Here is a 26,923-nt window from a genome sequence, read left to right as displayed (position 1 = left end):
GGTGGTAATAGAAAGAAAATAAATTTCCTTCAAAATAGTAAAGAAGATCTTTTTTCTAAGAGTTTTACTCTCCATGGGACTTTTAAAAAGAAATTTTTCATAGAATTTATTGATGGCAATTTTTTTCCGCTCGTTTAAGTGCGATTTTTGTTGTTGTTTTGAATGAATAATGTGTATTGCTCCGATAATAAAACAAACTTTTCTAGTCTCAAAGGCATTTTTATATACGAAAATTTTATTAAATGCTATAAACTGAGCACAGTACAATGAACATTATTTGAGTGTATACCTTTTTTATTATATCTTTTTTTCGTCTTCATTCAAACATGTTCATAATACACAAAAAAAAATATTTTTTAGGTACGTCTTTTACCTCCACACCAAATGAACGAATGTTCTTCGCAACACACATATCGGGCCCCAAGCATGCAAAATAATTCTGGAAAAATTTCGGATACTGATGCATTTATATATAATTTCACACGACATCCACTCATCACTTTAATTCAATTATGTTTTGTATGTACATTGCACACACAACATCAAACGAATCTCTTTTTAACTCATCAATTTCCTCTTTTTTTCGTATACGCTTAAAATGAAAACAGCTTTTCTTGAGTTTGCTTTTTTTCATTCTTTTCACTCCGCTGATAATCCCGGAGTTGTCGGTTGGGTCGTATTTTTTTCTCTACTGTTCATATCATACTCGTTCCATACAGATCTTACACATAATGTGTGTGCTGTGTGTTTGGTGCAGAAAAGAATGGAATGAATTTTATGTTTTTATTTTCGTTGTAAAGAATAGAAAATCACTCTGAAATACATGAGTACAACAATAAAGAGAAGAAATAATACAAAGTAAATTCGGAAAAACATCCTTAAGAAAATGGATAGAGCTTTAAGAAGTGTTTTGGTGGAGCTTAATAGTTCATTTTGGATTGTAAAAAAAATATAAATTTGTGTTGAAGGAAATTAGCTATTTAAGGTAAATGAAGAATTTGATGTTGTGGTAATTGAATGAAGGTAATGGTGGATAGGAAACAAAGTATAAAACAAATGAGATCTAAGCATTCTTGCCAAACAATCCGTGCAACATGGGGTGAGTAATGAATTTTTAGCCCCGTACGAAGTACTGGGGGCTTATAAGATTAATATGCCGTTTGTAACACGTCGAATTGGAAGCAGACAGTAAGGGCAAAGCATTTGGCTATGTTCATAGATGACGAATCAGCAATAAAAAAAATGTCCGTCCGTCCGTCCGTCCGTCCGTGACCCCTCTAGCTTGAGTAAATCACAATCTTTTTTCAAAATTCTTTTTTTCCCCGACTGGTATCGACAAAAGTAAGGTCAAGTTCGAAAATGGGCATGGTAGGGTCGGCCCCTCCAGAGCTAGGGCCCTATAGGTGTTTTTCAGTCTTTGGACGATATTTACCGAAATACGCACGCAATAGCTGCTTGTGATATATCAAATGAAAGGTATTGACGAGTTGAACAAAGTTGCTGAACATTGTTTTTGGGTAAGATGCAACGTGGGCTTGTTGGGAGGGCTCAAAGGTCGTTACTCGGCCCTAAGTGTTTTTTGCACATAAATCGAGTAAATCTCATCCGATTTTGCTAGATTTAGTTTTTTATGGAAGATAATTGAATACCGAAAAGAACGTGGCGGAAAAAGTTTCAAATTTGGGCCCTTGGACTAAGGCCGCTACTCGGTCCTAAGTGTTTTTTGCACATAAATCGAATAAATCTCATCCAATTTTGCTAGTTTTTGTTTCATTTGAGAGATAATTGAATGCCGAATAGAATGATGGCAAAAAAAGTTTCAAATTTGGGCCCTTGCACTAAGGCCGCTACTCGGCCCTAAGTGTTTTTTGCACATAAATCGAGTAAATCTCATCCGATTTTGCTAGTTTTTGTTTCATTTGAGAGATAATTGAATGCCGAATAGAATGATGGCAAAAAAAGTTTCAAATTTGGGTCCTTGGACTAAGGCCGATACTCGGCCCTAAGTGTTTTTTGCACATAAATCGAGTAAATCTCATCCGATTTTGCTAGTTTTTGTTTCATTTGAGAGATAATTGAATGCCGAATAGAATGATGGCAAAAAAAGTTTCAAATTTGGGTCCTTGGACTAAGGCCGCTACTCGGCCCTAAGTGTTTTTTGCACATAAATCGAGTAAATCTCAACCGATTTTGCTAGTTTTTGTTTCATTTGAGAGGTAATTGAATACCCAATGGTTGGCAAAAAATTTTGGGTTTCTAAAATAATGTCGTAAATTGTTGGTTTTATTTGAAAGGTACTTCGTACGGGCTTTCGTAATTGCGCTATGCGCAATTTTAAAAATGAACAGTTTCAGTAAATTTGACAATGCCCAACTTGACTTGCATTTTGGTAACAGACGCATTAGAGGGTTGTAGACGTATTAGGGTTCCGGGCTTATTAGGGCTACGGACGTATTATGGTTGCGGACGAAATAGGATTACGGGTTGTACGGGGCTAAGTCGCAGCAAACGCTCCGACTGTTCTGATGCCTTGTTTTTTATAACGGTCGTAACTTTTAGATTCATTTTTCAGTTATTCATTTACAACCGGCAACCGTCCGTATAATCATTCAATTTGATACTGTGATAATTTGAATATTTAGCAGGTGGAAAGTCTATCACTTCATTTGTTTAAAATATTTTGCTGCATATGGATGGAGAAAAAGCCACTGCTCAAAAATAATCAGAGTTATCTGAGTTAACATTGTTCGGAAACTAAAGTTCAAATGAAATGGATTTTCTTTGTAAAATTCTATTACAGTTCTAGTAGATTTTCGTGATAAAATTACTAATGTCAGCACTCTATTTTTTGTGAACCAACTTCACTGGGATTTCATGGATATTTACAAGGTGAAGTTATTCGGGCTCATTTTGGCAGATCGGAAAACCCAGATTCATTGTTTAACAATTCTCAACCAGGCCCGGGCTGGTAATAGTGGGCAATCGACCGTTTATTTTTTTCTACGTGCAAACTTAACGTTATCAAAGTCTAGAAACATTTATCGAAGCGCTCGAAGCGTTAGCTCATATATGTGCTGAAATCATACAGTCTAGCCAGGCAAAAGTTTGCCGGATAATTTAAACCCTTTTTTTCGGACGCTGAATGTAAACACCGAATGAAAAAAAATCGTAATAATTAAAAAGATTATTATTTGCTCATTAAAAATTGAGAATTTATAATTCATTTTCCGTTCAGCATAATCATAGTCAATATGCAACGAAAAACTTAATAAAACAAATTGTAAAAAAAAAATTGTTAAAAGAAAAGTTGATTCAGCCCCGGTTGTGTACAATTCTAAAAAAGGTAGACGATCGACAAAAAAACAATGTTTAATTTGAAAAGTACTCACTCTTATTTTCAATGAAACTCAATTAGCATTAAAGCGAAAGAGAGTGAAAAAAAATTGTGTTTCCATGTATACTTATATCGAGGTGTGCGTACATACCTGGAATATAAAAAAAGGTAATTAGTTCTTTGTTTGAATTTTTTAAAGTCTATTTTTTGTGTAAATATACATTTCATTGCATAAAACGGATGGATGGATCTTGGATCTGTGTATAAATATATATGTCGGCCATTTCGAAAATTAAAATGTCTTCTGCACAACAATATATTTCGGAGGTCAGAACAAAGTTTTTCTTTTTTTAACAAGTTCAGTTTTTAGTTATAGGATTTCGGTAATTTTCGAGATGCTATTGAGTAAAAAGCTTTCAAGAAACCCTTCAAACTTTACTAAACAGAAAATTTCTAAAATTCAAATCAAATTAATGAAGCAGCTTGTTAAAATATTTATTCCACGCTTTGCAGAAGGTACAAATAATGTATTTCTTCCTTATGAAGCTTTACAAGAATAACAAAATACGACGAACTCATCAACGTCTGTTTATAAGCAAGAAAGCATTCAACGATGAACAAAAGCATACGTCTAGTTTAATGATCCACCCCCGTTGAAACATTAAAATAAAACAGCAACAATAAAACCTAAAGTTGGTAACATGAGAATTTTCGAGCAATATGTGTGTGAGTGTGTCTACGGTATGCTTATATCCAACAACTATTTTCCGAAACAACGAGAATCATGTAAGAAAGTTCGTAAAACTTAATAGTTCTACATAGTTCCTTTCACTTACAACTAAAAATGTTCTGCACCACATCATAATAACAGTTGTTTTTATCATCATCATTATCATCAATGTTATTACGATTATATTCATATGGAAAGTTTAATCGCTTCCAACTATGAAATATCGAAAACTTTATGTTGGAATATGGGAAAGTTTTAGTTACTTCCAGTGAATAAATCAGTTTTGCCGGAATTATAGCCGAAAATGAAATTATTGAATTAGAAGCACGGTTGACAGAATCGACCGATAACTTTTTCATATCTATCAACATGGGATGTGTCATGTGTCTGAATGGTTAAATTTGACAATTACTTTTTTTTGAGCTCGGGACTCGTATCATTAACGACCACAACGTCAATGTAGTTTCCTCCAAATTTATCGATTTTATCGAAGTAATTAAATATTACACTGATGAGACCTGGGTACGGGTCTGTTAAAGTGAAAAAATAAATAAATGTATTTTGCAGAAATGAAAGCCCTGTATGACAACGTCTAATTATTTATGCAACAGTATTATATATAGGTGTACAGCATAATATATTAACGACAAGTGCTTCATTGCCATCCATAACAAATATTGTTGTTAAAGAGTTGCACTGTCATTAACAGTAATAAAAGGTGCATACAGACAACAAAGAGAAAAAAATATTATATTTTCATAAAAATAATCAAAATAATTACGAAAATAAAAAGGTTTTGTTGAATGTTTCGAAGTATATTGATTATGAAGAAATTTAAATAACAAGGCCGTACGACTTTTAAAATGAGAAGTGATCAATTGAGTGTCAAGCTTGTTTATTTGTTCGATGATTTTTTGGATTAAAAGATAAATTATTTTCTGAAAATTCTCTAGGTTTGTACAGAAAGGTGGTGTAGTGGATAGGTCTTACTACCCTGAGTACGAAACACGCATCCGTTGGTCCCAATGACGTATTTGGTTCACAAAAAAAATATTTAAAAAAAATAAACGGAACGGGACAGTTATTGGTGCAGTAGTTCAAATAATCACTCCATAGATCTCCATATCGTTGGTACAATATCGAAAATAATTTTTGTCTTCTTCACTGCACTACACTCTAGATAACTGCTGCACCATAAACTTTTCCCGTTCCCAATCCTTTTTTTACTCGAAACGACTTCAGCGGAGCCACAGACGTCATTGGGACCAACGGATGTGTGCTCCGTACTCAGATCTTACTTAAAATGTGAGAAGGATGAGTACTACAGAATCAAAGCGAGATCGTATCACAGCTTCCATTCAGCTTTAAATGGCTGAGACCGACATAAAATTGTCGAATAAATAAATCATGAAATTCCAAACAGACTGTTGATAAACGTACATCTGTCCACATACACAAACAATTAACGTAATAAATGATTAAAAAAGTTGGACTATTGTCAAAACATCATTGAACCCCACAAGAAAAATGCCAACCACACAAAAATAAATATTTTTCTTCCAATGAAATTCGGTAGACTTCTGGAAGAAATAAAAGCACGAACGATAACAAAATATAATCCCTTTGTGTCACATCATATTAATTTTCCAGTTTAATATTTGCTATTAAATAAGACAAATGTAATTGTGGCATGACATTTTTAATTAAAAAATGATTAAAAATGAGATTGCACTTGGACCTTCATAAACCTCTCCTTTATAATAACCCCACCAACACATCTTGATCTAAACAGCAGTAATTCAACCGACAATTTCACAGCCAGCAGAAAAAAAACTGCTCGTCTCCCAAATAATGAAATATTGTCACGTCTTTTCGGTACTTGCAATTTTGGGTTGTTATCTACAGCAAGCAAAAATTTTTCAAATAAAACAAAAGCCAAGAAAAAAGAATTGGTGAGCATGAGCAACATATAACACATTCATACACACCAGACAAGAATCTCTTCGAATTTTTTTCCTTCTTCTTTTACGTTGGTTTAACTTCATGATCATGACACATAAGCGAAAAGAATTGCGAAGGAGAAAAAAAAAACCAACCAACGTTGTCGCCTGTACATGGTGTACCTAATGAAGTAATAAGTGTTGCAATTACTCTTCTCATCTCTACGTGACATCCCGATTTTTGTTTGTTTATTATTCTGTTTGTTTTTTTAATTTTGAATTTTTTCTGAAAAAAACTTTCGAATGAAGCATACAGCCGTTAAACGTTATTCGCTCGGTTTTACGACTCATTTCAAACATTAACCTACGGCAAATGTTTCAATAAAAAAATGAAAGCTGTCGATTTAATGCAGAAGTTCACGCAAGAAAAGTAAAAGAAATGAAAACAAAAAAATATTTCCAGCTAATTTAGTCCCGTAATTTAAAACTTAATGCCAATAAAAAAGTACCTTAACACCCAAAATGGATTAGCCGTTGGTGCTCACTGTTAAAAAAATCCCACTACGAACAAAATTTCTATAAAAAAACAACGAAAAAAATCATCCCAATAGTCAACCCAACATTTATTGTCCCTCTAAAGTAACACAGCGACAACATGAAAGACGTTGAGCATACAAAAGAAACATCTCGCTTTTCAACGTATATACAACGATTCGTTACACACATGTCCAAGCATTTTCACATTACAGCTTAGATATATTCATCCAGTGGGATCAGCTATACGGACCATTAAGGATGCTGCAAAATTGAAAAGCAGTGCTATTATAGCACAATATTTATAGCGCGAACTCCATGTGGTATATTGAATAAGATGATGAAAATGGTTTTTTTCCTGGAGAAAATGCTGTTCGTTAGGTATACGAATTGTTGTATACGTATAACCTTTCCACCTATTCGTGTGCATGACAAGTCTATGAAAAATTAGGATTTTTAGCGCAAAAAAATACTTTAGAATTATCGCAAATTTCATACATGGAATGGTAACGACTAGTCTCATTGTTCGCAAATACTAGGTGTTCGAACAAAAGATTATACTTGAATTTAAACAAGCATTTTGAACATATTTCTACAACGTTTGAATGAATTTTTTTCAGTTCAATCCCGAACAAAATGCAAAAAGAAAATGATTCACCAATCTAATGACCATCTGGTGGAATATGATAGACTCTTCTTCGTCAAATATGCTCTTAATTCGGCTGGTGGATTTAGTATAAGCAACTGCAAGGTAGATTAATAGATATACCATTTTATTAGATAGCTTGATTGTTGTGGAGACACAACAACAAAATTGCATAAAACCGAGTCGTCCCATTACAACAATAAAAACATTTATGGAAACGACTGGAGAGTTCATAATGGCATTCATACGACTTTAATAAAATGTTTGGAATATATTTACTTTCGGACGAAGTGGAATGCCCTCCCATGTCCGAGCGTTGTTGACGATTTTGGCTTTGAACGGATTAGTTTTTGTTGCTTTTTATTTGCACCGATAGTTACTTTAATTATACTGCAGCAATTTTCGAGTTTTCAAATGTATGCATAACACTTTAAACACACAAAAAACAGTCGGAATTGTCTGAATTTTCATATATCAGCTGGAACAGTGTAGCATAATAATAATAATAACAAAAAGAGCAGAGCATCAAAATAGGAATTCGTTCTCATTACACCAAAGCTATCTCTTGCACATAAAATCGTAAACGAACCATGAAATTAAAGTGTTTATTTTGCAATTTTTCATTAAGGGTGTGTTTTTCCTTTTTTCTGCTACTTCTTCGTCTTTTTTTGCCTCATATTTAACAGAATGGGTAATTTAACAATTTAATAATTAGAAAATGAAAGTTTTGCTTTTATTTTTGTTGGTGATCAGAGCAATGCTAAGCAAGCGAGAAGTGATTCAATTCCCTTTTGTAATAGGTTGATTCCTTGAATTAATGTTTTGAAACCGTTAAACTATTTTCGGATAAGATAGTCTCTTTAAGACAGTGACATCGGTTGGCGACATCGGTGATAAATAAATAAGCGATAAGTACTTCGTAATGTTTTCTATGAGAAAACTTGTGTCAAAACAAATGAAGTAAAAGATTTTTCATATGCGCGGTATTTCCTCCACTCAAAAGACCATGATCAAACGATTATTTGTTGATACTTCGTCTGATGACAGTTCAAGGGACAGAACGTCTATTGTCTTCCCTCTTGTTTTGACAGGAAAGAAAGTAGACATTTTCTCCTCCAACCGGTTAATCAAATCTCGCACATATGAAGAAAATATGAAATTCCAACTCGAGTAACTAGCGGCACTCGCTCCGGTCTGATGGCCGTAAAATTTTGCTTTTGTTATCCTATTTTCTTCCATTGGTAAACAAATAACAACTTTTTGAAAACACCGAGCTACAGAAGAAATAGCAGATTCATTTTGATTGTATCATGATACACTTAGCTGTTTGTATAAAGCGTACAGAGATCATATCCAGTGTTCGTGTTTTAATTGCATGCAAATATGGCTATAATACGCAACTTTGTTTAAAACCATTTTGAATACTTTTAGGAACAAAAAAAAACTTTTTTTTTCATTAAAAGCATTTACGTTAAAAAGTATAAAAAAAACTGAATCACAAATTTCCAGATAAAGTTATTCATTTCATTAATTAAAAACCTTCCAGAAAATGATTTTCCCTCGAAAAGTATACGAGAAGCGAGAGGCAAAAAAAGAAACGAAAGAATCCTGAATAATAAATGCATATTTAAACTTCATCAAACTCCTGTTTAAATCTTTTCCACACTGTGTGTGCGATTTTTTTTTGCTTACTTCTCTCTGTATCAAAAAGGACTTTAATTCTCATCGTTTTTATTTTGCCATATTCGGATTTTCTTCATCTTCTGGAACAACTTTTCTTTTAATTGTTTTCTCTTTTTTTTATTCTCAATGCTTTTTTCCGCTTAACTTTCTATATTTTCGGTAGAATCAGCCAAAAAGACTTTTGCTGGTATGATTTATTTTGGGTTGGATGGAAGACGAAGAAGAAAAAGAAGAAGAAGAAGTCATCTAATCAGATAATTCTAATTTATTTTTTGATTAGACTTGAAAAGTATTATTTTCAAATGATATTTCATTATACTTCAGTCTATGTATGGGTATACTCATCATCACCCCCAGACAGGGAAGATGTATTTATTATCGGTTAATAAAGTGTTCACATGAGAATAACATGTATGACCATAATTTACTAAAATCTATATATACAGAAGAAGATGATGAAAAAAAAAATAAAGCCAAAGAACAAGGTCAAAGAAATATGTACGTACACAATATTGCGTGTCCTTGTTTCGAATGATTTATGATGTTACTGATACGATCGACTCTATAACATTCAGAATATAATATAGAACAACTTCTACAACATCTTCGCTAATACACAGCGCATTAATATTTTTTGATTCCTGAGGTCTAGGTAAAAATTACCGTTGCTTTGCTGTATCAGCTTCGAGCGTATTCGCAATGATAATGTACAGTCATTTTTATCTCGAAAAAAGTAATTTAATGCTCAATTTACATTTCCATTCATTCAAGAGTAAAATAGGACGTGAATTATTATTTGTTATTATTACAATCAGCAATACAAATTATGTCCAGTTGAAATGCTTTAATCATAATAGTTGTGTGTACGTCTGTGTGTGTTTTATTATAATAGTTCCCATTTTAATATGCAGTTTCGTATTTAATGATCTTTTCAATTAATTTTATTTAAAAGGTGGCATATGTTTTATTAACTACTGTGATAGGTTGACGTGGTATATATTTTGTTAATGCCGAGCGAACGATGATTAATTATTACAGAGATGGTTTTTGTGCCTCGGTTTTTGCTTTTTAGAATATTATTATATTTAGCTTGCACTGGAAGCATACCGTGATGAATGGCTCTACGTTTTGTTAATCTACAGTTAGTTGAACAGTGATTTACAATTAATTACTTAAGTAGATAAACATATTGTGTAGAAGTTAACGGACAAGCTCGCAATTTGACTACCAAACATGACCTAGATCTGTCCACCGCGTCCCACACACCACCCTTTAATAAGAATTTATTATATCGATCGTATGGCTGTGTTTTGGTTTAAAAAAATAAAATGTGTTTGCGAATACAAGAGAACATTTGATGAACTAACGTGTGCATCGTTTTCATCGATTCAGTTGAATTCCATCCGTAATACCGCTTCAAACAATTGTAGTTTTCGGCATACGTTTCATGAAAATTATGCGAAACATTTCACTGTTGATTCATTGACGATTTTATCAAAATTACCAATCTAATTAGTCCGTTTGCATTTGAAAAATATAGTGCTTCGGATGGCCGTCAAACATTATGCACGGTTCACGTGCAATACCGAAAAGATATAGCAAAGCAATGAATGAATTTAATGTTCGAAAAGATTTACGTTTATTTTTAGAAAATTAAACTCGAGAAATTGTTGGAATGGCAAGAATTTCAAAACATTTTCTCTGTGTTCGAGTAAAATTATTGCCGTGTGTGGTAAAGTTGGTTGTTGGGCTGATGAAGCCACAAAGCTTAATCTAATTAAATTGTTTCCAAATTTTATGTGTTGCGTTGAAATTTAAAATACAAAAGATTCGGTCGGAAGATTTACCCACTCGAAAGATGTAAATTGTTTTTTTGGTTAACGAAAAGAAGAAGCGACGGTAACGTATTCACTCTGTAACATGTTTAACCGAGCTGAAATCATTTAATAATCATTAAAACGAAATAAATTGAAACACCTAATGCAATTCGGTTGTAACACAAGGTTGAACTGCAGACTAGAATTTCTTTTTTCAATTTTTCTGGTGAAAGAATCAATTTGTAAAATTGAAGAACCCTACACTACAATACAATACCGAACTGAGTTGGTAGAGATATTGTTTTTATTTCTTGAAGAGAAATATAAATATAATAACTTCGGGATTGTGAAATAATATTTCTCTGTACAACTCAATATTTACGATCTAAAAAAAATCTATTAAATGAACAATGTCACAATGCCAGTGAGCTCACGTTACAGAAAAGAAAAATATAATCATCGCTCTCGAGCAATATTAGCTTTACTTATAGCTTGTTAAATTAAATAGTTTTTGTTTTTGACACGTACTGTAATAACTTATCGTCATTTAAGTGTGGGTGCTTAAAAATAAATGAAATGAATAGCGCACTTAAATCAAATGAGAATAAGAGAAATAAAAATCATAAATTTAATTTCCAGCTTAGAACAGAAATGAAAAGAAAATTATTATGTTCGCGATAAGTCAAGAGGGTTAGGCATCATCCACAACGAAGCGAAAGTTTTTTTTTCTTCTCTTCTTCAATTAAAATTTGTTAATCAATTAAGGTGTGATTTGTTTGTTCTCTACATGCTCCTCAAGATGAATGCAGTTAAAAAACACTTCACAGACTATAGGCGTACGTGATATATCACCGTTAAATCTGTTATTTTCTTTGTTTAAAGAGCCAATTAGAGCTTTATGCAAAATCTTTTACTCCATTTGTTCATGCGTACATTTTGTTATTTAACAGTAGGTAGACCTCGTCGCCTATTTTTGTCGTCGGTTTCTACAAAGCTATCAACTGTGGATCCGCTTGATATTTGTATCTAAATTCCGGGTAATAACAATAAAACCTTACCCCATTGTTCCATGACGAGGATACTTTTACTATAACCAAGAAATGTCTCTTCTAAAACCGAAGCAAATTGCATCCCTATGTCAATACTATAAACGAATTGAATGTAACTCCCATTTTATCGATACGAAAACTTTAAAACTATTAGAGATTGATCGGTCTTCACCAATCTCTTAGTGCAATATAAGATAAAATTGAAATGTTACCAAAAAAAATATGAAATGTCTTTTAAATGTCTGGAAAGTTGTCATTCACGTCTCACTATTCACCTATAAAATTCATTCAACGTGCCACGCATTCGATAGCCTTGTTTGTCCGTAATAAAATGGTCATACCATATCCTAAGAAACCATATTACCAGCTACATTGGCTAGCTGATATAATACTAAATTTTTGCTGATATGACGACACAGAGGACACTAACTCAATTTGATGATCACCATCGGAAAGTACATATAATGTCCACGAGAGAAAATGGTTAAGGGAATTTTTACAGTCACAAAGTTTCAATCATAAAATGTCCAAAATGAAAATATAAAAATAAAAATACACAAAACGGTACGACAGCGATAATGTCCGTTCGGTTCGGTGTGTGTGTATGAGGGGGTGGGACAAGGCACGAGGAATAAAATAAAAATAAAAAAATCAGTCGGTTTTTCGATATACTAAATGCTTAAAATTATTTTAACCGCTCGGTGGCATGACATTGTAAGTGTATTACATGAGATGGTACCACCTTTTAACCATTTTTATGTTGTTGTACATGTACATAACAAACAAGTTTGTTTTACAACCGAAAAGGTATCAATATTCGTTAATTCATTTTTTCTTTCTTTTAACATTTAATTGCATGATTTAACGATTGCAAAATTGTCGTCGATTATGAACCTTTTATGATTATTATTAATACGATGCAGCAGTACAATTTTTACGATTGCAGTTGCTCTATAAATTTGCGCACGGTTATTTTCAGCCAAATCATAATCATTTTTGAATTACTTTTTTTTCTTCTTCTTTTCTTACAAGATATTGTGCATCGTTATATCTTATTATAATGCCAGCCATTTCTACCCATAAAATTCATAGAAATAACGACTGGAATCGCCGTAAATGTTTCTTTTTAAATCTGAAATTTATAGTGCCCTCATATGGTATTGGAATATATACGCAATTCAACTACAATCTGTATCTGCACCATGCAAAAATAAAACCTGCACAACGAAATCTATTCAACACCCACAATTTTCGTTCGTCTCTTTTTTCGATCATTTTTATTCGCATTGCAAAATTTTCTTTCACGTTTTATTTTGGTGTGCGAGTGCATGCCATTTTCCATTTATTACTGTCAAACAGATTTCATTTTAATTTCTTTTAAGTTACTTTTGTTCGGTCGCGCCGTTGACAACATCATGTTATTAGACCATTAAAACTGAATTTTTAGAGCGATAAAGAGTTACACACACCGTCCTTTATGGTTTTCGATAGATAGTCAGAAGAAGAAACAAAAAAAAACGACAAACGAAGTTTGTTTTTTGTAGGAGTAGGTATGCTGCTTTTTGTGAGTTTTTCTACGTTGATGTAAATAAACAGACAAACCTGTTAGCTGGGGGGACCAGCATAAATCAGCTAGATACACAATAGAGTTGTTGATATCTTGTGATAGTGAATTGATAAACTGCAAAAACCTTACATGGAAATAATAGCTAGTTAGTTTGCTTGTTGGATGTCACTTTTTCATGAGCCTTTATTTAGTAATGTGGTCATTTCATACAATTCTGCATTTTATATAACATCTACTCTATGGTACATTGTCAGATCGGGTGCTACGATTTGGTAACATATAGTTTGCAAAAAAAAAGTGCGTCCAAGCTGTCAAAGTTGAAAGGCTTTGTAACAGGGACGAAGAATTTATCACCGTGGATAAAAGTATTAAAGGATTTTTTGCGAGCTCACATACAATTTTCGAGCTATTCTTTTGAACATCAAAAATTGTCTAAATTTTGGTATTTTGGTATTTTTACGGAGCTAAATGAATGAAATTTCATTTTTCTTATAATTCGCTAATTGTTCTGCTTTCAACAATTCATATAAGAGCTTCTAAACAATTACAGCTTATGGCGAATGCCTATATTTCGTTAGAGGGCCCAATATCAGTTCATAGTTTCAATGTTAAGTTACTTTCATACAAATAAAAATGGGTGACATACTCGGCGTGATGTTCCAAATAAAAATAAAAGCCGAAACAGTTTCAACTGACCTCAATCATCCGAAAATATACGTTTTTAAAAGGTTCACAAATCGTATATTTTAAATATAAAATCTGAATATAATCAATTTAAATATAAATATAAAAAAAGAAGAAGGAGAATGAAGAAGAAGACAAAAAAAATCCGCATGAAAGACATTCTATTTTTAAAAACATTTCGCTTCTTCCATTGTTGTACATTCAATTTCATGAAGTAGATATACCCATTCAGATCAAGAGCGAGAAATGAAAAAATCACGACAATTATTATTATTGAAAGAACAAAGAAATATTTAAATGAATTTTTAGCCACAGACAAAAAAATATATGCAAAACCATTTCAAAATTCTTTTGTTAATAAACATTTTCAGTAAGCTGAATATTCGGATGATTAATAATAAAACAAAATCCGAAATTGTAGAACCATAGTTGCGAAATAATAAACTGTGCACATACACTACACTTAAAACATATGGAACGTCTATGTGTATGAGAAGCCAGAATGTAAATTTAACGGGGGTGTCACAGCAAAAATTATTTTATGTACATCAATGTCAGCCGAGTTAAGTAATTCACTTATCTCAGACTGGGACAATTTGACATGGACATTGGGAAAGGTCTATAAATTTATCGGACATTTCATTTTGTAGTTTATAACAATAATATCCAAATGGAAAATGTTTTCGGTTACCAGGGTTTATATTTATTCCAGTAAATTGAAAGAAATTGCAATATTTACATTAACCAACCGAGAGTATGTATACATCTCAAACGAACTATAAAAGAACCAAAACATTTTCGAAATTCTCTTTATTCGGATACAAACAATTCTGCATATGTTTTGAAATGAAATGATATGGACTCGGGTAATTTGATGCTGATGGCTGCTGCATCATAACAAAATACTGGCTGACAACGTAAAAATCTGAGAAGACAACAACGAAAAAAATGTGCGAGTTCGAAGCATTTATTTATCTGCAACAAATGCTTGAGAAAGCTCTCGCCAATCGGTTTTTATTTTGAAATGGTCAACTGGGCGATAAAAATAAAATGTGAGTTCGTTTCAGACTTTCAGTGAGAGTTCAGTTCAGCAGACTTGAAGGTATCGTTTGTATGTAGGATTTTAAATGTATGCAAAAATTGTCCAAGGTTGGAGAGAATAATTCTCCGACAACATGAAACCAAATCGATCATTTATGTTAATTTTCTACATTTACATTACTCGGACTTCAGACGCTTCGCACACCCAACCAAAATGAAATAACAGTCTCAATATGAAGGGAATAGTAGTAGCCCATCATATATGGAGACATATTATTTTATTGTGTAGGTAAAATCGTGACAACAGTTTTTAGAGAATGTCAACTTCCTTCGGATGACGTCCGATTTATCTTACTACTGATATGCGCAGCAAATGGCACTCCTATTATTTTGCTTTCACATTGCACATATTTCCACACTCGAGTATATTTTTCCAAGTTCATGCAATATGCTCATGCGGGGCAATAAGTCATAGCTACCATTTGCAACTATAGCTATAGTTCTTCGCATAATTTCGAAATGAAGACAGATTGTGATCACGCAGCAAAAATATTGACGAAAATTAGTAATGTGAAAAAAAGAAACATTAAATCTGGATGGTGATATCAGTATCTATAAATAAACAATCGATAAAAGTACCAGCGACTGTGGATATTTTTATCTTTAAAACAATTTAACAGTCTCTATCATTCAAATGACATTACAATAAATAAACAGAAAATAAAATATAAAAATTGACTCGATTAATAAAGCATTAAATTTCCAATTACATCACCATTACGTTTTATATAATTTAATAATTTTTTTTCTTCTCCATTTATAACAATAACTTTGAAAAATGTCAATGTCATCTAGTTTTACAAATCAGCTATGAAATCTCGGGCACGTATTTTTAATACATTACTTATATATACGTATATACAACAACCGACCATCGTACATACATTTCATTTATTTTTAAAGTGAAACAGTTTGCATGTAACAAGAAATAATATCGAACTACACTGACTTCTTAATATCAATCTGGTTAATATTTATATAAAGATATTATCGGTGATTCATTTCGTAATTCAAGACAGAGAGCGTTTCTTCTATACGATCATTTGAATTGTTATTCTCGCTATACGTTTTCTTCGTTTATTTGGAATGGATTTTCTTCACCGTACATGCGATGACTAGTCACCATAATTAAGATTTACTAATAATTATAATTACTGAAGCAATTAACTCATATACCATGCATCGTGTTGTACACAATGTGCAGCATCGAGTTTCAGAAGAAATAATTTTGAGCAGAAATGACTATCGCCTCAATGAAGACGTTTTTTTCTTAAGTTTCGCGAAGGTGAAGCATCGTTTTCTGGTAGAGCATAACGTTCTCGTAAAAAACGGGCGAATAATCCCCGTGCAATCTATGACTATAACATTGTAAATATTCGCTAATTATGAAGGGGAGAAATTTCTGTTTAATTCCTTGTAACTATCTATTGCTGCAGTCGAATAATTAAGCAACTTCTGCTTACATTTCTCGAATTTCGAGAGTATATATTCCGAAATACAACTTTCTAAGAATTATGAAGCCCCAAATTCACATTGAAGTCCTGGTCGGACCATCAGATTCTGTTTAAATGAGAACTTCAGAAGTCTAATCTATTTTGTGATAACGCCACATCAGCACTACCATTTCTTGATATCGATCTAAAGAAAATGCCACTTTATCCGCGTCTGTACGATCTGTGCTAACACTTAACCATTCAGATAGGCGTAGCATATGTTTGTAACTTAATATTGTTATTACTATAATTATTAACTTCTTTTTTTTTTTAATTGCTAATGTGTCATTTCCATTTATAAACTTATCAATTAAACTTCTGGCAAAACATGTATTGAAAGTGTGCGCGTATGTGTATGTAGTGTGACCAACCTATTTTAATTATTATTGTGTATATTATAGTGAATACACTAAATCTGGCGTGTAGAAATGCATACCTTAGCTAATAATATCGTGACTCTATAATTAAAACACGTGACTCTTTCGCTAAATAAACTCTGTGAACCATAACGAAAATGCACATTAGCCTAGCCAACAAACTCTATAATATATTCTCAATGCATTTAACATTGCATCAGGTCAGTAATCTATCGTCATTGAACACAAACTGCAAACACTAGTTAACTAAATATTATAAATTGTGTGCAAACTAAAAATATATGTGACGATCAGTTTCAAAACTCAACTATGTTGAATTTTGATTTCATTCTAATGGCAAATAGTCGTCACAATATAAAGCAACACAGCAGCAGCAGCAACACTATGTTATGAATTACTTATAATAATCGTACAAACTCGTCTAAATTGCAATCGCTGGCTGATGTGTTGCTTTAAATTTGAAATATAGTTTGCAAGTTTTTGGTTTCTGTTTTTTTTTACTTCTTCTATGTTCACTTTTAATTCACTGCAATCTATTCCACTGATGGAAGACATTATATTGTTGATTTTTGTTTACGATTATTTTAAGAAAAATTTAATGTGCAACGTCACATCATTTTATAGTAATTTTCTGTTTGATTCTCACATTATACAGAATCGAAAATAGTTAAGCTAGATCAGTTTTGTGTCATGTCATCAAAAAGCTGCTGGCAACCATTTATTTTGCTGTAATTTAAAATATTTTTACCGAGAGAAACGAATAAGTTAGAAGTACGGGTGATGTTAAAACGAAATAGCAAATAATAAAAAAATAAAACATTTCAGCAATTTAACTTTAGGCTAAGAAATTATGTATAGTAGCTGGTGTACCGGTGTGTTTGCCATACGGTAATGTATTCGCTAATTTATTTCACAATATGATAGACGGCAGTAGCAACCATTTTGCAATTTAACAGAAAATTCATAACGAGTAAATTAATTGTATCTCTACACACGTTCAGTTCATTGACTTAATATTATCCATCATTTCACTATTCCTCCCTAACCCTAACTCTGTTTGAGGTTAAGAACTCACAACAAAACATCAAAAATTCTACCTTCCAGAACATTCATAAGTTAGTAACAGATCATCGATTCGGCTATTAAACCAATGAGTTAACGAAGCAATTGCTACGACACAAACGTCAACACAAACCGGTGCTACGAATCGTATCGATATATATTCATGGGCATTATATTTCTGTAGCAGCCCAGCTATAATTTCACTGTGTTGTAAATTAGGTTCCAACCCCAAGTGTGTTTAGCCACATGAGTGGTGTCAGGGGGGGAAAAAGTACAGTGTCTAACACACATGGAGGATTATAAATAACGATACATAACAAGCAATGTTTGCTGTTGTGTACTCTCCAGACAAATGCTACTACACTGTTAGCGTCATCGTTTATATTCCCAATTCCAATCACCCAACTACAAACCATTTTACCTTATATTATATAACGTTTGTCGATTAATGTTTTGCATGTTCATATGTTAACGACTGTAACTATGCGCTGTCGTATAATGGTGTATTATAAATTGTGATTTCGATGGTGGAATGCTGGGATGGTACTTGTAAAACGTAAATTATGCTTTCCCAGATCGGAAACTATGAAATGTGTAGTTCTATTTATTGTTGAAGCTGCATTAAGTATTACGCAGATTTCATTGAAAGGGGACGCACAAGAATGAAAATTAATTAAATTTAATTGTGATTTATGCGATGGATTTGCGTAAACTTGGTCGAAATGTACATTTTTGGTGTTTGGTGTACGGTGTTCGTATTACATTCCAATTTACGTATTCGGTGAAACTATATAAGTTACTGTCAACGCTATAACCGTTCAACAATTTCATTATCCACCATTTATTGATCTAATCAACTTGCATCATCATTTTGCTCACATATTTTTTTACTCATGGTATAATACACTAGAAAATAATTACCTAAACCGAAACATTTTCAAAAACTCATTCAACTAACTGCATTGCAATTCACCGCAAGTCAACGAACTTCTCTACTAGCAAAAATAGCAACATTGTGTATAAGTTAACATAACATCAACAATCCCATTTTAAACTATTTCATATCAAGAGTCAAGGTATGCATACCAACTACCGACAAGTCATATACCCATTAAAATAAATTTAATTTTTATTTTTCACAATTGAGGTCGAGGATAGAAATGAAACGATACTCAATTTTTTTTTGAAACAGAGCGAATATATAATTATGCCCACACTGTTCAAAAAGGCATCGTATTTTGCTGTGTGTTTTTTATTTATCCGAAGCTGTCTTACTGGAAAATAAAAAGCCTTATCATCTTCCAATGTGGCAAAATTTCATTTCACTTGTGTAGTGAATGCAATGAAGTTTTAATAGCCGAGTAATGGCTTCGAACAGTTTAGAGTTCAATTAAAATGCAACTCGTTGATGTTTTTTTTTGTATGGTGCATTGTACAATACTTCTCATTATATAGGCAATGTTATAGAACAGAAAATGCATTTCATTCTTTTCAGCTAATTAGTATGTACGTCGCTAAAAATTTGTTAGAACATATTTATGTATGCACACTTTACATACAAGTGTGAAATTATCAATTTTTTCTACCTAATTGAAAAATTAGAAGTTTTTTCGTGACAAATTTGGACAGGACCTAATTTGAAAAATCGATTTGGTAAATTTGATAAATTTTCCAAAATTTGCTAGAATTTTCCAAAAATTTGCTCAGATTTTCCGAAATTTTCTTAACGAATTTTCGGAAAATCTGAGCAAATTTTTGGAAAATTTTGGTCCAAAAATATTAGCAAATTTACTTTCCATAGCTTATCCACTTGCTTATTTACCGAACTATCTCGATATTCATGAGTCTCCATTAATATCTGATATATTCAAACGACTAAAAGACAACAGCTCACTACAAACAAACAAACGACAAAAAATCTTCAGGTACAATCTCGAAGTAAAATAAAAGTTAATTGGAAATTTTTCTTGCGATTGTTTTAAAACGATTTTTCTTCTCATTTCATTTTGATTATTCCTTGACAATAAACGAAGGCCAACGCAAAGGTATAATATACGAAGCAAAGCACACAATTCAAGAAGCGATTATTTTGTTTGTTTGTCAACGCAAATACATACTACAAAGTCAAACAAATAAATTTCTTTCCTTGAGTAGTATATCTGCTCACATTTTATATGTGTTATGCGACTTAAGCTCTCTCCTTATGGTTCGTGGAGGAATGAAGGAGAATACAAAAAAAAAATATTGAGGACGCAAAACATATGTGTGTACATGGATATAGACACAAAAGTTGACAAAAGAAATTTTCTGAAAAGGTCGTAAATATCACAATGCTAGGATATGTGCAGAAGCCAAGATAAATGGAAATCCAGAAGCTAGTTCAAGTGGAAATGCGTCCCCGGGGTATGTTTTTGTGATGGGTGTAAATGCTTGATGTGGTTATTTTGCGGTTATTATCTAGTTTGAGATGGTTGGATTTGTATGTGTATGTGGGTTAACAGAAAAACTCTCCTACCCACTACTTTTGGGTCTTGGGACTGGAATTCAATCAGCGCAAATTTTGGTGAACTAAAAAAAATTGTAACTAAAAAAAATCACCCGAATTCAATATTTATAAGATCAGTTCAATGACCTCCATACCGTTGCCTTTTGCTAAACATATATTTTATTCAGCAAAGTCGACCTCTGACTTGAACCATTATCTTTCCCCATCATGCATAAATAAATCCATATATTCTACATATTATTTAGCATCTTTGGCAAAAATGTTCCTTATGTGTTTTGAAAAGACACGTTGTATAATTTACTTAGTGTCTAAAGGTTATACTGTAATACACTTACAACATCCAGCGATATGAGAAGTATAAAATGGTAGACTTTGCGTACTACACTCATACCGAATATTGGTTCATTTATATATTGTATATGAAGATGTAAAGTATGAAAAAAAAAACACAGAAGAAGCACACACGAACCTAGGAGAGAACACAGCATATGTACAACTAGAATACTTGCGAGAATACAAGATGAGTGTTTTGTTTGCGCGATATTGGCTCAAATGAAAATTTTCTAAGACTTTTCTTTATTTTCTTTTGTATTTTTTCCATTCAAATATGGATTTCATTTCTATAAATATATGAACAACTTTAGCTTTTGCATTAAACATTTTATCTTTTTTTTGTGAAGAAATGGATAAGAAAACCAAGCCTGAACCCGACATTATATACAAACACGAAAGTATACATTCAACCTAATAGAAAGATAACAAAAAAAAAATCGGAGGAACATCAGACAAATGTCATAAAATATTCAAAGGTGTCGGGGCCAAACAGAAATATCGTATTTGTGTACATATATGAGTTTATTCGTATGTTTGAACAAACGTGTGCTCTTATTTTATCTCTCAATCTATAACCCGTCAAGTATTATTATATTGTGCTTTACTGGGTACGTATACGAAAGAAAATAAATGAAAATCGATTGCACTGAAGAATAATAACATTTTTTTTTAATTTGACACGTGCCTTATATGCTGTTGGGATGGAATTTTTTTTTTTAATTCAATTACGTATTCATCAAATTTCCCTGCAGTCATTTATTAGTGGAAATTGAGACAAAACTCTACGAGAACAAAAAAATCATTAGCATGCATTATGGATCGAATGTATGCGGAATGTAGACCTGAATTGGTTGTCAAGCCAATGGACAGCCAGCTATATGGCAAACTGAGCTACAGTTGCTTTAAATCAATTCTAAGCCAACCCGAACATTTTGGAATATTCCTCGATCGGGTTGAAATAGAGTTTTATTTCGATCGAGCGCGGGCATTCTTTAAGCAGTAGTTTGAGAATTATTCATAGTGATTCAAATCGTCACCGAATTTAAAGCATCACCACGGACATGAGAGAAATTTCAAATGGTTAAAAACGCCTTGGAGCATTCAACTGCTGATTTAGTTGGAAATTCTTTACCTTTAACCTTTTCCCTTTCTTTGAACACGATTTTAACGAAAGGGCTTATTACCAACGAACAAGACGAAGGGTCATCTACGTAAACTAATCGTAAAATATTCAAAATACCAAAATTATTCGCAAATTTTGTAAGTGGAACAGCCGTACCAGTATCACACCAACTGAGTGTATATCAGTCTAGAATTTCTTTTCCGTGCACACTATCGTCCTCAAGTATAAATTCGATACAATTCTAACGATTCGGATGACAAAATTACAAATTATGATAACAAGAGGGACGCATTTGAATGTTTCGTTGATCTTCATACGTAATGTTGGCTCATCACTTCAACTGGTTGTAGCACAAGCTATTTATTACAAGCTAATGTCACACACCGTTGACATATTACCCGAAAATACTGCATATAAACATGGGGCTTAAATTGTTGAGGGGTATATCATTGTTTTTTTTTTAAATCTTTTCCGTTTTCTGCTGTATGAGTTTGTCTACCAAAAAAATGCGTGCTCATCGATGCAGTGAATTTTGTAATCGAGTCTCAATTATTCCAAAATAATAAACAAAATTTATGCATAAAGGGAACGTCATAATGGTTAATTATATCCACGTGAATCTATTAGTGATATTACGTATACGACAATATAACCGTTATTCGGATTGGCGAAAATATTTACATGAAAAATGTCTTTGTGAAGCGTTTATTGTGTCGTTAGAATTTAAATAAATATTTTTTATTCTCTCCACTCAATTTGGAAGATTGATTGTTTGCTAATGGGAATCATTTCACATCATTATAAATGGGAGATTTTTGTTTTGTGTTCCCTTGAGTTGACAAGAGGTAAGATACGTACACACATAATTTTTTTTCCTCAATTCCATTCATTTTGTTTGATTGACAACAAAACCGCATCTCTTAGCTGAATTTGCATACATATCGCGAATGACTGATTCTTCTTTTATTATTCTAATTTTCATTGTAAAAATAAGTTCTATGCAATGAAGATTTTCGTCTGATAGATTGGGAAAATTGTGTCATTCACACTATTATTTATTATGAACTTGAATGGCAGAAGGCATATTCGTCGGGATTTTTCTCTTTTTTTTGTTTAAAATACTAAAATGAACTCACCTTAATCTGATACGAATTCAATCGAGTCTTTGATAGCATGTTGAATGTGGAGAAGTCAAGGCGTCTCGAGAAAATTCCATTGCAACCAGATGTTGTTCTGAAATGAAATTAATTTTTTTTCGTTATTTAATTTAATGTTTTTTTCTTCGTTCGAAATAGAACATAAAATTTGCAATATAATCTGTTTCGATGGGAAAACGATGTGACCTATAATAATAAACATCTCAATTTTTTTTCCTACAACCAATCCGTCCATAAGTTATGGATTATTTTCGTTTTTATTGAATTTTAATGCTAAAAAATTATTGGATAAGGACCATTGAATATACCATTAAATTGGGGCCAGCCTAAACTCATGAAATTGGTTTATACCGAAAGGAAAAGGTTCGGGTTGATTTTGTTGGTAAGAAAAGAAAAGAAATTCGTTGCTATTCGGTATAAGTGTGACTCTTTTCATATTTTGCAAAAAGATTGGGATTTTTTTCCCTTTAGGTGTATTGAACGTAAATTTTAGAATTTGAATTTTTTTCTAACAGTGGGCGTCAGTAAAATTTGTATAGTAATTTGCTTCAGATGTTTTTCAGCTGATCCACTTATACGAACAAAACTGCCCATATAGGTCTTTATACGGTTTTACCACTAAATTTATCAAAATAGAGAAAATTCAGGAAAAATTTCCCGTAGGTAGGTTTTGTTTGCATGAGTGGATCAGCTGAAAAACATCTGAAGCAAATTCCTATCTAAAATTCACTGACGTCCACTGTAAATGTGTTTGTTACAATCCTTTCAATTATATGGTATAGAAAATGTCCCACTTAAAGAAACACAACTCGATGTTATAAGTTTAGCAACATGATGTGACCTCTGGTCACCGACCTCAGAAGCAGCTTTATGCCGAAAGGTTCATTCTCGATATAGAAAAAAAATCAAACCGCGTTAGTCTGCCTCGTCATGTCTTCATCACTAAACGAACCATGCAAACGAAATCAATATGTCGATTGGAGTTTTGCCTTAAAGAAATATTTTCGGAAAAACGATATCCGAAAGAACTATACAAAGAAATGTAAAATTATTCACCGCTTCAATTTCAGTTTAATTTAATTGAAATGTACTTTTCCTCAGAAACAAAAAAAAATCCCGTGCCCTCACTCGAACGGTATAATATAGAAAAAAAGCCCCGTAAAGTGTAGTTGTATTTGTCGAAAACATTTTCATTCACTTCAAATTGATATTTTTTTTTTGATTTGTAAAGCTTCTCGATACCCAAATCTACCCGCTCTTGTGTCTGAGCTATATGCGATGTATTAAAACCACCTCAATGACTCCTCTTATAACGTTTCATTTCGATTTCATTTCAGTTGTTCTTTACTTATGTTATTTTCCTTTTTCTTCGTTTTCTCCAAAGAATTGGAAAAAGAAAATTAAAATCGGAGAATCTTTTCATCGATTTAGTTTTTTTCTTTCTTTTTTTCATTTAAAATGGAATGCCATAAAGGTTCATTTACATGAGTATACGAAATGTATAAATATTTCCTTCTGCTGGAGTTTTTCCAATGTCTCCACAAAATACGTTTTTTCCGTATAAATCATACTCACATTTCGGTATGTTTCATGTGAACCCAGTCTTAATGAAGGTAAAAACATAATATTTACACATCTTGAGAAACTTCTTTCAGATTTTTATTTCAAAAGATGCTTAGAATGGCAGGAAAAAAAAGTATCCTTGCACAACAACACCATAAAAAAAAACACACACACACACCAAATGGAAAAGTAAAAACGGGCCAAAGGTGTATCATCTCCGATCGGGAGAATTTATTTTATTTTATTGATTGGTAAACATATATTACATCAACTGAGGAACATTTTCCCTCTGCATTGATTTGTACAATGTTCATGGGGTACACTAACATTTTGGTTGTGTCTAATGTCTACAGTTTTCGCTATGTGTGTTCTGTGTTCGAAGTTTTTTTTTTCATTTTCTTGTTGTCGACAGTTTTTGTATCACTTTTTACTATATTATGTGTAAACGACCGAAGCCATCAATCTTAATGTATTTGTAGAAGTGAAAATGGTTCGATTCTTTATCATTTTATCATGGAGAGTATATATTGAGCTGGTGAACGTTTCTATTATCACATCTGTATATTGTGCGGAAAAATTGAAAGTCAAGCTCTTCGATGAAGTGATTGATTTTTTTTTGTCGGAGATGATCTTGTAATCCATTTCGTGGGACTAAGATGGATATTAGATTCTACGAACACAAGTTTATGATGATTTGTTTTGGTTTCAATTAGGAGAGATTAATAAACTGTTTGAATTTAAATTTGTGCTTGCGTTTGTTCGTTTACCGAGAGACACGAACCCTGGACCAAACAGAATACACGAAACTGTTATCAAAAGAAGATAAGTTAATTTACCGAGTCAAAATCGTCTGGAATTTTATTGTACGAACCCTGGAAACTGATAAGAGGAAATTCAAATATATTTTTTTCTTCGTTAACGACCATTGCTATCGCTTGCTTCTGACGAAAACATGACCCGTACACAGTCATAAATTTAAGTTATAGTCACACTTCGTCGCATTTGTGGATGGTGATAATTTCCGTAACCTTTCACAGTACCGAAACAGTAATAGCCTACCTGTATAACAAACAAAAGGCACGCATATCACACGAAATGCTTGCTGTAAGACTAAATTTATTTGGTATAGAAAATGTACTTGTAATCTTGCTACAAGGCGATGAAAACGAAATGCCTACTATCAATTGAATGAAATGGATGTCGCCTTCGACTGTCTTTTATTGAAATGCATAAATTTTGTACTAATAATTTCACACTTTAACAGCATTTTATTAGCCACTATATCACGTACTTGATGGAAGTACACCAAGCTATTATTTTGAACAATTTCCGAAAATCATTTATTTAAAGACAAAATGTGAAATTGTATTTTTCCTACTGCATACACCGCTTTCCACACACTTGACTTCAGTCATCATAAATTCATGAATTTTTTGCTCCCCGACCGTACAAATTATATATTATTTACTTCACTATTGTCATGTCGCTATTTTTCTTCTATTACCTCTCTAAGCGCACCCAACAACCTTATGGTACACTACCGATTCGACATAAAAATATATTTCGCGATATGTGTTTGCCGGAGTGCTAAAAGAATATTTCTGTTCTTCTATGTCGTTTCTTTACTTTCTATTTTCATGTTGCCATTTTTTATTTTCGCTTATAAAATATACATTTTCCAAAAAAAATCGATTTTTTTTGCGTAAATAAAACGAAAACGAAAGTCTTGTTGTTTAAAGGAGGTTTCGTTTTCCAAACGGGAATGGAATTTATTGAATATTGTAAAAGTGGATGCGACGCGCGGTTTTCGCTCACTTCCATGTCTTTTAGTTAGTGTTTAAGGATATTGCCGATGGCGATGTGTTTTGTTGTAATAAAAAAAAGTAAAAAGCCCGAAAACGGAAGTGAAAATGATTGCTTCATGATATTTTTTTCATAACATTTATGGAAATATTGTCTGCTGGTGGTATATTACGGTGTGTGGTGTTATTACAAAAAGTGAAATATTCGGAGAGAAATGAATGTTTGGAAGTTGTATAGGATATTTGTACGCCAGTGAATTTCAATTTTATATTTTGGCTCTTTCAATTTTCTGCCGTTGAGTTTTAATCTCTTTCCCATTATGGTTCTATCCTCAATTCCAACCAATAGGGTAAATGCACCGGTTACGAATCCAGTTTATTTCTATTATGAGCCTCTGTTTTGTCTCTCACACGCTCAGAGC

General features: G+C 32.5%; 1 protein-coding gene across 1 annotated transcript in view; it reads right to left on the bottom strand.

The window, feature by feature from the left end:
* LOC119068090 (headcase protein) overlaps positions 1-26,923 on the bottom strand; it is a 138,701-nt gene that overhangs the window by 80,081 nt on the left and 31,697 nt on the right. The window contains exon 2 of the mRNA XM_037171507.1: positions 23,116-23,212. Within this exon, the coding sequence (XP_037027402.1) occupies positions 23,116-23,212 (97 nt within the window). The remainder of the gene's footprint in view (positions 1-23,115; positions 23,213-26,923) is intronic.

The sequence above is a fragment of the Bradysia coprophila genome (genome assembly GCF_014529535.1).
Source record: "Bradysia coprophila strain Holo2 chromosome X unlocalized genomic scaffold, BU_Bcop_v1 contig_173, whole genome shotgun sequence".
Taxonomy (NCBI): Eukaryota; Metazoa; Arthropoda; class Insecta; order Diptera; family Sciaridae; genus Bradysia; species Bradysia coprophila.
This window is presented reverse-complemented; position numbering and strand designations above follow the sequence as displayed.